Here is a 14,943-nt window from a genome sequence, read left to right on the forward strand (position 1 = left end):
GTGGCCACGGAAGACCGGACCCATCTGTCGGGGATATCGGCTTCCCAAACCTCCGCAAAAAGACAAAGCCTTCCCCCCACCTTTGTGGGTGGGGGCGCCCCTTCATAAGGCAGATTTAGGGGCTGGCTTTGCTGGCTTACGATACCACTGCTTCTTGCCCCCAGAGGCCCGTCCCTGCGACTTATTGCTAAAGTTTGATCTCGCAGGAGGCCGTCGATACTGCCTGGAATTGGAGGGCCCCGGAATAGGGGAGAGCTGCCTTTTGAACGCAGGTCCCCGAAACTTCTTTTTGACTGGTAAAAGGGTACTTTTGCCACTCGATATAGTCTGAATATATTTATCTAGATCCTCTCCGAAGAGTCGACCTCCATGGAAGGGAAAACCTGCCAGAAGTTTTTTGCATGGGGGCTCAGCCGCCCAGTTCTTTAACCATAAGAGCCTTCTCATGTGTACTAAAAATAGTGACAAACGAGACGCCTGCTGAATGGAGTCCTTTATAGCATCCACCGCAAAGCACAGGGCTCTAGGAATATCCGATAATTCTTCTGCCTGCTGGGCAGGAATGTCTTTAAGCATCTGTTTTGTCTGGTCTGTTAACGCCTGACAAACCCTAATAGCAGCCACTGCTGGCTGTATCACTGCACCTGCCGTAGCAAAGGATGCCTTTAAAAGTGTCTCAAAACGCTTATCCACCGGTTCTTTAAACATCTGTATGTTTTCCACCGGGCAAGTTAAAGATTTATTTACACAAGAGATGGCGGCATCCACAGCTGGGAGAGCCCACTTCTTGGAAAATTTTTCTTCCATAGGGTAGATGATGGAAAATCTTTTAGGTGGTAAAAAGATTCTATCTGGTCGTATCCAATCCTGAAAGATCAGTTCCTCTAAAAGAGGATGGACCGGAAAAACAGCGTTGCTCAAAGGCGCTTTCAATGAACCTAAGGATGATACCGCCGAAGCCTGAGGCTCTGGTAAGGGCAACTTAAATGCCAGGCGGACCATGTCTGTCAATGACTGAATCCACAAACTTTCTGCCTGGGAGGCCGAGACTGGCTCCTCATAAGTAGACTCCTCATTCCCTGAACCCTCATGGTCCTGGTCTGAATGATTTTCCTGAGCTTCTAATTCTCCAAGGGAGAGAACCTCAGCATCTGGGGGTACACCTCCAGGTGACGGAGACCTAGTCCGCTTCTTGCCCGACATGGAATTGACTATCATAGTTGCCAATCTCTTCTCTAGTCCCCCTAAGGAAAGGGCTAGCATTTCCTCTGTGACAAACACAGGGTTGGGTGGATCTGATCTAGCCTCAGCACCAGACGCCCCTAATGGCTCAACCAAGGCACCCACTACTGGAATAATTTGTGGGGAGAGTACAGGCATATCCCGACTCGAACCTTCAGAATCTGAGGGGGAACCCTTTTGTCCTCTGGCACCTCTTGCCATTTCCCCTGATCCTGATGCTTTGGAAGCCATGGTACAATACCGAGGTACCCCTACTTACAACAACCAACTGATGTAGGTAGGAGAAAAAACTATGCGGTTTTAAGGGGACAGTAGTGAACAACTAATGCCCAAAAAAACCAATGGGGAGACCAGTATGTGTTCCCCCTTTTTCTTGTCTTTTTTTTTTTTTTCAAATTATGCATATATTTTTTTTTTTTTAATTTTTTGGGATTTTTGGATCCTGAGTCCCCTTTTCCCCCTTTTCTATGGAATCACATTGTCTCCCCACAAGAGAAATTGCAAGAATCCACCTGGTGTAAGGAATTGTTTAGGCTAGATTGAAAAGCTAGTTCTGTTTGTCAGAACTGCAATACTCCCTTGCGCCACCGGGTGCCACTGTGCATCAGGCTTGCACTGCTGCCGCTCTGTGTCCTCCTCTCCTGAGCTCAGAAACAAACTGAGCTAAAACAGCATAGAGGAAGGGCCGCCCCTTCCTCTTATGAGATCCAACGTCCCGCCCCCCCCTCTGAAAAACGGCGCGAATTTCGTCTTTTTTTTTTTTATATCGCTGTGCGCGTGCCCGTGTCACGGGGGGGGCCATGGTGGAGGCAGCATGCTGCAGGGACGCTGGAGAAATGGACAGGACACAGAGGAAACATCCGCACGGCACCCGGCCAGGTAAGAACTTCCAGGTAGGCCCAGACACCTCCCTAGTTCAGGGTAAAGAGTAGGCACACACTAATACCCCACCTAGCGCCCAGCCAGATAGAACCTGCAACACATAGACCAGGGAGATCACACATATGGGGAGTAACAACACAGACCATCCTGTCTTACACAGACATAGTGGCCCCAGACTGCCAATGCAGGAGCATACTCAGGCAAACTCCCCCAAAAGATCCCCCTGGAGAGCCTGCTGACGAACCAAGTCCCGCAGGCCCCCCCTTCTTACCTGCTCCATGCCGCAGGACCTTGCACAGCAAGTGGTCCAATCTTCCCCCATCTCCGTGGGTGGCGTCTAGACCTTCAGGCCCTGGGGTCCTTTGAAGGAACCCACTGTCCTGGACCCATATAGCATCCTGGCAAACAGGGACTTTAGGCACCCCAAAAGGTTCTAAGTCCTGGGCCCAGGATCCAGCTCTCTGAAAGAGAAGCATTATGGGCAAAACCCCCTAGTTAGGGGCCCGGGTACTGTCCACTTTGGCTCTGAGGCACCTTGGACAGATCCGGTTAGCCTGCCTTGATCCCAAGGATGTGGAGGCAAAGCTATTCCATGACCAACACCTAAGACACTGGCGAAAAAACTGAGGTACTCCTCCTATGGGAGGGGGTTATATAGGGAGGGGCACTTCCTGTTTGAGATTGCCAGTGTCCATCACCTGAAGGTACTCCATATAACCCACATAGTAATGAATATGCCGCTCTGTGTCCCGTGATGTACGATAAAGAAATATATATATATATATATATATATATATATATATATATATATATATATATATATATATATATATATATATATATATTTTTATTTATATATATGTGGTGCCTGGTTACTTCCAAGTAATGGTGCTTTGTTAAATTTAGAGGGGGATCAGAGAGTTAGTTGGCTCTGATCCAATTAATCAGATTGGGTCTCTGTCTCAGCTTGGCTGTGCTGTGGGCTCATTCTGTTGTTCCTGGGGTGCTATTCCCACCCCAGGACAATAGGTGGCAGCAGTGGAGTTGAGGTTTGGGTGCTTTCCCCCCGGCAGCCTATCAGGAGGGTTTCTCCTCACTGTGCATGCTGGAGGAGGGTATTTATGAGACAGACACCATTGGTCTGGGTTCTTCTTAAAGTGCGGCACCCACCTTTAGGGTGACTGCATCACGGCACCCCAGTGAAATGTCATTCCAGGCCGGGGTGCGCGTGCCACGCGGTGTTCCTGGTTCCGGGACCATGTTGGTCCGGAACATTTAAAGCTGTGGCGGGGCCCCAGTAATCAACTGGGTCCCCAATCTTGAGAAGATCCCAAGCGTGTTCCCAGTGAGAGGAAGCTGTTCGGTGGGGAGTCCATCTGAGGAGAGCCAAGAGAGGCTGGCAATCCAATAGGGTCTCGACAATCCACCAGGGATCAAGGGAACGGATTACTGAAAGGATGGACGTTGGTCACCTGTCAGTCGGTAACCTGCAAACTACCTGAAGGAGATCCAGGCCAAAGTCTATTAAGGAGGATTACCTCCGCTACCTCAATCCTAAGGAGGGTCTGTGGCAGAGACTTTTCCTCTAAGTTCCGAGCAATACTCTGGCTGCCAGGTCAGTGAGAGAGGCCTGTCTAGGTACGCTATGCCCACTCCGGCTGGAGTGGTGAAGAAGACTAAGTGTTGTTGGAAGCAAGATTGGGGATTGGGGACCCAGTCGATTACTGGGGCACCGCCACAGCTTTAAATGTTCTGTACCAACATGGTCCCAGAACCAGGAACACCCTGGCCTGGAAGGACATTTCACCGGGGTGCCGTGATGCAGTCACCCTAAAGGTGGGTGCCGCACTTTAAGAAGAACCCAGACCAATGGTGTCTGTCTCATAAATACCCTCCTCCAGCATGCACAGTAGGCTGCCGGGGGGAGCACCCAAACCTCAACTCCACTGCTGCCACCTGTTTCCCTAATGCTACGCCTGAATCTGCTATTTCTACTTCTATTTCAACTCTTCTATCACAACAACATTTTTTTGTTTTTATCCAGCTGGGTAATAAAGAGCACAAAAAAAGACACCTGTCGTGGACATTCCGTTAATGCTACATTCACCATACACCCTTAGACGGCGGAGAAGCCATGAGGTAACATGCCACCCAAAACAAACCAGCAGCTCCTTCGGGGGTAGTGCTACATATATATATTTTTTTAGTGGAGAATCTAGAAAATAAAATGGTGATCATTGCAATATTTTATTTCACACTGTATTTGCACAGGGAATGTAAGCTGAGTAAACCGGAAGTGACGCTGTGACGTTGCGTCTTCGTGTCAGTCACTCTTTAGCCCGCGGAAAGGGCCGGATCGCGTCTCCCGGTGGGACGTGAGGCCCGGTAAGAGCGGCGAAAGGGGGGGGCGTCCCCTCTCGCTCCTCCAGGAAAACAGCCAAGCGGCTTTTAGACACATCGGTAGTTATCCCTAAAGAGCCAACGGCCCGCTCTAAAAAACGGTACTGGGATGATGCCTGCAACTGCGGGCATCACCCCAGTATAACCCCTGAAAGCCGAGGCCACATATGTACGTACACTCGGCGGGAAGGAGTTTTAAAACGGATTGTGTCACTGTAACTTTGGCTAGATTAGCAAAGAATTCATTTTGAGTGGGTTTCTTCAGTTTCCTTTATCAAAGACATTTTAGAGATTATTGCCAAGGTTGGAATTTTTTTTTCTGTAATGCTTCTGTAGAATTGTTTGTCATATTTTTATTTTACTTTTTTTCATTCTTTCTGATTTATTGTTTTTCTTATAACTTTGAACATAGAAACTTCCAGATGGCTGCCTAATCTGTTTATCTTAAGAGTAGCGGTCCAAGCTTTCAACTGAAATAACATGCTGTTCTGGTCTTAAAATAAATGTTCAGGCTTTTCTAAGTCCATCTCCATGCAGAAAACTATTGTGATTACATTATTACTGTTACAAGTACATCTGTACTTACCATTCTTGTCCATTGGTGGGTACTGAAAACTTTTCTTCATCTCCTCTAAGGTCAAACCGTGGCTGGAGGTGGCTTCTGAGCTGAAAAATAACAACAGAAAAAAAAAAAATGTTTGTTGCGTTGGCAGCCTGTCTGGAAGTAGCTTTATAATTAGTGAACAGAACTGATAACGCCTAATTTGGTAATGAGCTTGGCTACCTAAAACATACCTGAGCCTTGCCTATTTGAGAGCAAAGCAATATGTTGGCTTAAAACAGGGGTGTCCAATCTTTTGAGCTTTTAGATTATTATTATTATTATTATTATACAGGATTTTGGTGCCTTGCACGGCGTCCATCGGCGGCCTCGTCGGGTCTGGCGTCCGTCTGCGGCTTCGGTGGTGCCCTCCTCGTCGGGTCCAGCGTCCTTCTGCGGTGTCCTCCCAGCTTGATCCCTGCTTCCCGCGCCGAGTTTGAACTACTGCGCCGGCATATACCGAGCGCAGTAAACTCGTGTATAGTCGGGCAGGCTCGGCTTCTCTCGTGGTCACGTCCTGTGCGTCCTGTACGTCCAGGACTGTGAGAGAACCCGAGCCTACCCGACTATACATGAGTGTACTGCGCTCAGTATATGCCGGCACAGTAGTTCAAACTCGGCGCGGGAAGCAGGTATCGGCGTATATCGCGCACCCACGATTTTGCCCTGAATTACAGGGCAAAAAAGTGCGCGGTATACGCAGATAAATATGGTATATGAAATCTTAATTTCGGTGACACCAAGTTATTGAGTGTGATCCGTGAAAAAATAAATATATGTAACAAATATATCAGAACGAAGCAATCCTCTTGTTGGAGCCAGAGATACGGTAACCACAGTACATACCGTACAAGGTAGTATTAATTAAAAAGATTAAAAAATGAACACTCACATTTGGAAGAACATCATAGGCATATCACAAAGTGCAAGAGCGATGTGTGTGAATGGGTCCACCCGACGCATTTCAACTAAACAGTCATCATCTGGGTCAGAGGATCATCTGGGTATTTACACTGGTGTTTACTGGAATTTGCGGTGCTGACTGATATGGGGGTTCAGGACCAGCTGGATACATCTTGCTTACTAAATATATAAGCCTGTTTTGACTTGGGTGGTATATACCTCACCAAGTCAACAGCTGTAACAGGCGCTCCACGCGCCTGTTACTTTCTGTAACACCAGGCGCTTTCTGCGCCGTAATGCGTTCTATGCTGGAGCTCATACGGCGCACGCGCGATGATGTCATCGCCAGGCGCCGTGATGCATTCCAGCCTGGAACGCGGAAGTGCGCCGCACACGGCGCTTTGTTTGAATCTCCTGCCTATAAAGGCATTCAAAGGAGATACATTCCTCATTCTATTATTGTCGGCCGTAGCCGGCTAGGCTATCAGCCTTTCCTGCCATCCTGGAGGCATCCACTACTATAGCTACCAGCAATCCCTGGGACTGCATCGCTCCCCATGCTGCTACACCGCTCCAGGCAACAACTACCACTTTAGTGCTATTGCACCTACTACAACCTTAAGGCCTTTGCTGAATACCCTACACCACGGAATCCCTATCCTCTACATTGAAGTCTACAAATGGATAAGTAGCCATTGTATCACTTGTAGTCCTATAAGAAGATCTACTGCTAGTGTTCCATCTATTACAATTGTGTTACTAAATATGCCGTGTGGATATCAACATACTATTTGGGATATACTGCTGTGCTAAGGACTGTTTACTAAAGAGTACCTTAAAGGGTCAGCTACCCTCAAATTACTTGTGCAATATTCGCCTCATATATGCAACTGCTATTATCTGAGCAATATTGCCTCTCACATGCAATTACTATTATGCGTGCAATTTTCACCTCATAGATGCAACTATAATTACCTAAGTTATATTGCTTCTCATACGCTTCTAATAGTTGTCGCAACAACTCCAAGTTACTACGTGTACTTTCAAAGTACCTAAGCTATAAATTGCTACTCTTATGCAACTATCAGTTGTCGCTACAGCGCATATTTACTACGTGCTGACATAAGTGCTACTTGTATATGGGCCTATGCCTAAAAGTTGCGGAACATGTTCGCCTAAAACTTTCTATGCTGAGGGTTGACGTATTCAATACCATCTCCATTAGTCGCCTAATACACAACGCTATGTTATACTCATAACCGCTTTAATTCAGGTGCCGCGGTCGAAAAAAGGGGACGCACGCCTGAATAGGGTGTGGCTACAGTGCCCATAGATAGATTTATGCAATGCATGAATCTATTCATACTACACAGAGGGGGTGGCTGGAGAAAGGGGGCGACGCCCATGCACCCTTAATGGACACACCGCCACTGGTAACCAGTAGACTTTGAAAGAACCTGTGACCCCAGGTATAAAAGGGAAGAGAATGAACTTTTATGTCAGACTGCTCCCTTCAACTCCTGATGCCACGGGCCCAATAAACCCTGTGACACAATTATAGAACAACAAGTTACCAGAAATATAACACTTAACCTCTGAGAAGATTCCCCCTTAATGTGTACAGATATTGTACAGAAAGTCCTTTAGGTGTGTGTAGGAGGGAGGGAAAAGTGAAGAAGTCCTTGTGATGTACAGTAGATGTTCAGTGTCTTCAGCTAGCTTAACAAGGGCCCAGAGGGATTCCTGTACAATGGCGTCCAGCATGTGCAAAGTGTCTCCTTGTTGAAGCTTTATTGCAAAGAGGTGGAATAAAGGTGTCTGCATGCAGTGTCTTCAAGGGGTGTATAGGGGGTGGGTTTATGCCTGCTCACCAATCTTGGAACTAACAGGTGGCAATACATATCATATCATTGACTGACACTGACAGGTGGCACTGACAGATGGCATTGATTGGATGCACTGATTGGCACTGACAGGTGGCACTGATTGGAAACACTGGCACTGACAGGTGGCACTGATTGGCACTGACAGGTGGCACTGATAGGCACTGACAGGTGGCATTGATTGGCACTGACAGGTAGCACTGACAGAGCAGAGGGAGTTTCACATTGAGCCAATATTGACGCTTGGTGAAACTGTGTGCGACACTGTCATGTAATGTAACTTCATGCAGAGAGAAACCAGCTGTCAAAATTCAGCAGTGATGTCGGCGGTGGGCAGGGCCCGGGGTGGGACCCAGCAGCTATCAAACACCAGCCAATAATTGGGCTGCTTAAGAAAGGGGGAAGGGCAACACACTTGTAGCGACCTGCCCAGATCCCATTGCATTGGCTGGTGTTTTCTGGGTTTTTGGTTGATATTCTGTGTCTATTTTTTTAAATACACCTATGATAAAATATATAAACCCTTAATTTCTTTGTAAGTGGGCAAACATACAAAATCTGCAAGGCATAGTAATGGACAGAGTGAGGGCAGGTTTGCCTGGAGGGAGCCCACCGCTCTTTAAAAACAACCTCCTTGGGACCTCTCGTGGGGCTGAAGACTGGTGCAGTTCAGACCCAATTGCGACCTGTCTTGTTGACCTCTCGTTTTTAGGATTCAGAAGACTCAGAACCTGGTGCATCATGCAACCGTGAGTTCAGGTATTTAGACCGTTTACTTTAGCTTTTGGTTAAAACCTTGAAAAGGGGGGGGGGGGCGGTGTAATGTTTAATAGGGAAAAGGGGTACCTGCCTTTTGCTCACCTTAAACAATTTGGAGAAATTTGAAGCCCCTATTATTAATTTAACCCTCCTCTTATGTTAGCTTTCTGTTACTATCCATGATGTTAACGGGTCGGTTTTGACCCGTGTCTTAAATCAGCCATTAAAAACCCTCTGAACAATTATTTATCATCCAATTTGTTTCTTACCTCTTGGTTACCTTGTTAGGCTTCTTTATCCTTGAAAAGATTGGTTTTAATATTTTTGGTGTGACCCCTTAGACCTTTCTTTTGATAGCATACCTCTCATTTTCAAATAAAAAAAATGGTAAAATGGTAAAAGCAACTCTGAAATGTATTGGTCCTATGTTTCTTTACTTTATTTAGAGAAGCAGACAAGCAGGCAAAGAGATAGGCCCCTCCCTAACTACAGCTCACAGGGTTGAGAGGTGATTGGCTGTCAGTGTTACTAAGCAGAGAGAGTGTTTATGATTTCAGTTTTGGCACTTATTAGTGTCCTATAATCCTATATTATAACTGGGTCAGAATTGACCCTAACACCATAAACGTCTTAATTTTCACCACGGTATTTTATAATTTAGTGAAAAGGATTCTTTTTCTATTACATTGTTTAAAGCGGGGGTTCACCCTATCGACGAAAAAAAAAATTTTTTTTTTTCTTTTACCATAAAATCAGGCATTGTAGCGCGAGCTACAGTATGCCTGTCCCGAATTTTTTACCCCCGTACTCACCTTGTACGCGTAGATCGAAGATACCGGGGAATGGGCGTGCCTATGGAGACAGAGGATGATTGACGGCCGGCTCTGGCGCGTCACGCTTCTCCGGAAATAGCCGAAATAGGCTTGGTCTTCACGACGCGTGCGCATAGCCTGTGCGCAGGCGCCGTGAAGAGCCGAGACCTACTCCGGCTGTCTTCGGGGAGAGTGACGTGCCAGGGCCGGCCGTCAATCATCCTCCCTCTCCATAGGCACGCCCATTCCCCGCGGGAGCCGGAATCTACGATGGACGACTACAAGGTGAGTACGGGGTTAAAAAAATCGGGACAGGCATACTGTAGCTCGCGCTACAATGCCTGTCTCGATGGTAAAATCGTGTCGGGGGGGGGTGAACTACCGCTTTAAATAGAGGTTCCTGACAAAGTAAAAAAAATCTTGATGCAATAAACAAATTTATGTGATACTTATAGACATTCAAAACCTGAAAACGGGTCAGTTCTGACCCTAACACAAGAGGAGGGTTAAAACTACAAGGTCTCATTGCTGGCTAACTAGACGGAATGACCTCTAAAACTGACCCAAGGACATCTGCCAGATCAGCAAAGTAGAGAAGTCAACTTAGACAGAACATTACTTAGTAGTAAAAAAATTCTCCCACTTCTACCAACAGTCAATGTACAGTATTGATTTTATATGCCGTATTGCCACGTAGAACCTGTTTAAAAATGTAAGAGCCCTCGTACACACACGGCTTGTGTCCCTCTGGTATAAATATTTTATCAGACTTGGTGCTATCGAATTGCAGCTAGATGTCTTTGCGGTGGACAAGCTGGCAGCCTGATGATTTGGAGGAACTGTCCTCGTCTCTTAGAATGTTTATCGGCATTTTCCAGGTAAGACAAACCTTTATCTTGATTCTTTCTTCCCCTCTCAGATAGCAGGAGATTGCCTGGGGATTTTACAGATAAAACATAAAAAACGTCTCTCGGCTAAGAATACCGACGCAGGTGACACCTTGCAGACACTTTGCAAATGTTTGGAGCTCTTAACAGTCAAAAAAAAAAAGAATTGCATCGTTATCAATTTTCAAACTCTCCCTAAAGTCATTTTGAGAATATGTCTGATGTATTTCACTAGCACATGGCAGGTAAGTTGCATTTATTTAGCTAAGAAAGTTTATTGTGTGTGTGCAGATTTGTATGAATACCAACTTCTTAATAGTTAACAGACAAAGAAGCCGATTCCTGCATGATTCAGACTTTCATGGTGTAATTCTTACTGTCTTTACTACATTCTTATTATGGGTGGGTGGGAAGCTTGAAAGAACATCTAAAGCCCAAACCTTTTAGAATAGGAAATGGCTAAAAACCAATTTTTCCCCATGTGTGTTCCATTAACCACTTAACCCCCGGACCATATTGCTGGTCAAAGACCAGAGTACTTTTTGCGATTCGGCACTGCGTTGCTTTAACTGACAATTGCGCAGTCGTGCGACCTGGCTCCCAAACAAAATTGGTGTCCTTTTTTTCCCACAAATAGAGCTTTTATTTGGTGGTATTTGATCACCTCTGCGGTTTTTAGTTTTTGCGCTATAAACAAAAATAGAGCGACAATTTTGAAAAAAAATAATATTTTTTTACTTTTTGCTGTAATAAATATCCCCCAATTTTTTTTCTCAGTTTAGGCCGATACTTATTCTTCTACATATTTTTCGTTAAAAAAAATCGCAATAAGCGTTTATTGATTGGTTTGCGCAAAAGTTATAGCGTTTACAAAATATTTTTATTAATATTTTTTTTACTAGTAATGGTGGCGATCAGCGATTTTTTTCGGTACTGCGACATTATGGCGGACACTTCGGACACTTTTGACACATTTTTGGGACCATTGGCATTTTTATAGCGATCAGTGCTATAAAAATGCATTGGATTACTATAAAAATGCCACTGGCAGTGAAGGGGTTAACACTAGTGGGCGGGGAAGGGGTTAAGTATGTTCCTGGGTGTGTTCTTATTGTGGGGGGGGGGGGGGTGGCCTCACTAGGGGAAATCACTGATCTTCTGTTCATACATTGTATGAACAGAGGATTAGCATTAGTGCGCCCCTGGTAGCCTGCGAGAGAGCCGATTTGTATTACTTTCAGGCCTCGTACACACGACCGAGAAACTCGACAGAATCCATCAAGAAACTTGGTGGCAGAGCTTTTTTGCCGAGGAAAACGGTCGTGTGTTCGTTTTTCATCGAGGAAACTGTCGAGAAACTCGACAAACCAAAAAGAGAGCAAGTTCTCTATTTCCTCGACAGGAGTCTCAACTTCCTCGTCGGGCTGGTTTTCAACGGGAAACTTGAGCGTGTGTATGCTAAGAAACCCGCGCTTGCTCAGAATAAAGTATGAGACGGGAGTAAAAGTAGCATTTCTAATGGAGAGAACACATTTTTCAAGCTGTAACAGACTGAAAAGTGCAAATCGTCTCTTACCAAACTTTTACTTCACACAAACACATGAGATTAGCAAAAGCAGCCCCAAGAGTTGTGCAAGTGGAATCGAACTTCCCCTGCCGTTGTATTTGTTGTACTTCACCGCGTTTGAAAACGAGGAGATTTTTTCTTGACCATGTTCCTCGACAAGCCTAACAAGGAACTCGTCGAGGAAAACGATGTGTCTCGCCCGACGAGTTCCTCGGTCGTGTGTACGAGGCCTCAGTCTTAATGACCAGTGGTGTTGCTACACCCTGGCACCTAGGGCACATGCCTCTGGTCTTTTACTGAGTGCTATGAATCTCCTTTGGGATGTGGATATATATATATATATATATATATATACACACACACACACACACCGTATATACTCAAGTATAAGCCGACCCGAATATAAGCCGAGGCACCTAATTTTACCACAAAAAAATGGGAAAACATATTGACTCGCGTATAAGCCTAGGTTGTCCATCTACATGCATCACTGTGTCCATGCCTCACTGTGCCTCACTGTGCCCATGCCTCACTGTGTCCATGACTAGACTTGCGTTTAACATGGGAGTATATAGAAGGGGTGCCAGGCTTTGAAAAATCTTTGCTCGCCGGCCATAGGTCCCCCAGACAGCAAACTTTGCCCACTTGTAAAGGAGAACTGTGGCTACATGTGTGCCAAGTTTCGGCCGGTACCGGGTCCCCAAAGTTACCAAAGAAATGACTGTATAACATTTGAGTCTATTGAAGGGGTGCCCGACTTTGGAAAATCGGTGCTCCGCGGCCGTAGGTCCCCCGGAGAACAAACTTTTCACACTTGTAGAGGAAGAGTGGGGCTATATGTGTGGGGTCCTACGGCTGGCCAGTATCGGGCCCCCAAATCCGGGAGATCAGGTGCAAAAAGGTGACTCGAGTATAAGCCGAGGGGGGGCATTTTCAGCACATAAAAAAATTGCTGAAAAACTTGGCTTATACTCGAGTATATATGGAGTATATATATATATATATATATATATATATATACACACACACAGTATATATTCTATGCATTATACAGTTTTGAAACAATGGGGTTGATTTACTGAAACCCGAGAGTGCAAAATCTGATGGTGGCCATGCAAAAACTGGAAGCTAATTGGTTTCTATGCAGAGCTGCACCAAATTTTGCACTCTCCAGTTTTAGTAAATATACCCCATTTTATAATTTGTCTACTTTTCAATACATCTTATTTTGTCATAATAATATGATTGTTTTTTGCTTAATACATTTTTGTTCATAAAAAAGTTTTTATTAGTTTTAGATTTGATCCAAAGTGGTCATCGTGGTATTCTACCAGCGCCTCAAAATTTTCATGATCTACTAGGCCCCGAGAAACGCCTCTGCTGGTGACAGTTGTCACCAGGACATCTAAAAATAGTGAATCTGGCCAACAAAGACACAACAATAAAACTCCAGACAAGGTTCATCCACTTTAACACACAAGCTCTTTAGGACACGGTCTGGATTTTTGATCTCTGAGCCGTAACCAGTTCAAAGACTTTTAGCCATAACCAGTTCAAAGAGTTTAGGGCCCTATGAATTAAAGCCCTGTACACACGGCCGAGATTCTCGGCGGTATAAAGTCCGCTGAGAATCCCGACAGGAAAACTGCGGGGAGAGCTTTGGCCGGGAATCCCGGTCGTGTGTACAGGGCTTATGTTCCCTCGGTACTGCCTTGCAGTGTTTTCCATTGGCAAGTGTAGTAAATCTGGCGGAAAAAAAAACGTGGGGAATCCCGGCGGGAAAATAGAGAGCAGGTTCTTTATTTTTCCCGCTGGGATTCCTGGCAGTTTTCATACACATGCCCAGTTTTCACGGCAAAAAGCTCTCCCAGCTGTTTTCTTGACACAACACTGATCACTGCTCCCGATGACAGGGAACAGAAGATCAGTGTCCTGTCACAAGGCAGAACAAGGAGATGCCTTGTTTACACCGGCATCCCCCCGCTCTGCAGCTCCATGACACTATCACAGGACAACGGCAGACATCGAGTCCGCGGGTCCCAAGGGCACGATTACGGAGCTTGCGGCAGGGGCGCGTGCGCCCACACGGCGGCAAATTTAAAGGGACTCACGTGTATGCCCATTTGCCTGTCCATGCCATTCTGCGGACGTAAAAGTTTGTGCGGCAGTCGGCAAGTGGTTAACCTGCCTGGCGGTATTCCCAAGTCTGACTCGGGGTTAGATTTTCATGCTGCGAGCGGTAACCCCGAGTCAGACTCGGGCTTGCCTCGCTGGATCCACAGGGAGTGTTTACTTACCTTGTCCCTGGATCCAGCGATGCCGCTGTGCTGTGTGAGCGAGCGGGTCCTCCTCGCTCGATTCACACAGCGTCCTCCTGTGCCGCCGATCTCCGTTCCCTGCGACGTTACGACGCACAGGAGCGGAGAACGGCGCCAAATTCAAAAACGTAAACAAACACATTACATACAGTATACTGTAATCTTATAGATTACAGTACTGTATGTAAAAAATACACACCCCCCTTGTCCCTAGTGGTCTGCCCAGTGTCCTACATGTACTTTTATATACTAAAAACTTTTCTTTCTGCCTGCAAACTGTAGATTGTCCATAGCAACCAAAAGTGTCCCTTTATGTCAAAAATAGTTTTAGAGCAGCTAGAAAACAGCGATAATAAATTATAATCACTTTCAGAATTGTGCGATAGCAATTTGTGGGGAAATTCGTCATAAAAAAAAAAAAAAATATGACAGCAACAATTCTGCAACTGAGCAAATTTCAGTGATTTTGATTTGATTACATTATTGAATAATTTTTATTATAATTATGTTATTATTTGTTATAATAATTTATAATTATTTATTATATTATAATTTTGTTTTAAAAAAAATGTCATACCCGGGATGCCTATTAGAATCTTGTTTGGTCAGATTTAAGTGAGTTATTTCTAAAAATTACAGACCTACAGTATAAAACGCCAAATTTCCTTGCAAATAATGGTACCGCTTTC

General features: G+C 45.4%; 1 protein-coding gene across 1 annotated transcript in view; it reads right to left on the reverse strand.

Annotated features, from left to right (window-relative positions):
- Positions 1-14,943, reverse strand: part of TNNI3K (TNNI3 interacting kinase) — a 313,510-nt gene that overhangs the window by 4,681 nt on the left and 293,886 nt on the right. The window contains exon 24 of the mRNA XM_040360696.1: positions 5,111-5,190. Within this exon, the coding sequence (XP_040216630.1) occupies positions 5,111-5,190 (80 nt within the window). The remainder of the gene's footprint in view (positions 1-5,110; positions 5,191-14,943) is intronic.

Source organism: Rana temporaria, chromosome 7 (assembly GCF_905171775.1).
Source record: "Rana temporaria chromosome 7, aRanTem1.1, whole genome shotgun sequence".
NCBI lineage: Eukaryota > Metazoa > Chordata > Amphibia > Anura > Ranidae > Rana > Rana temporaria.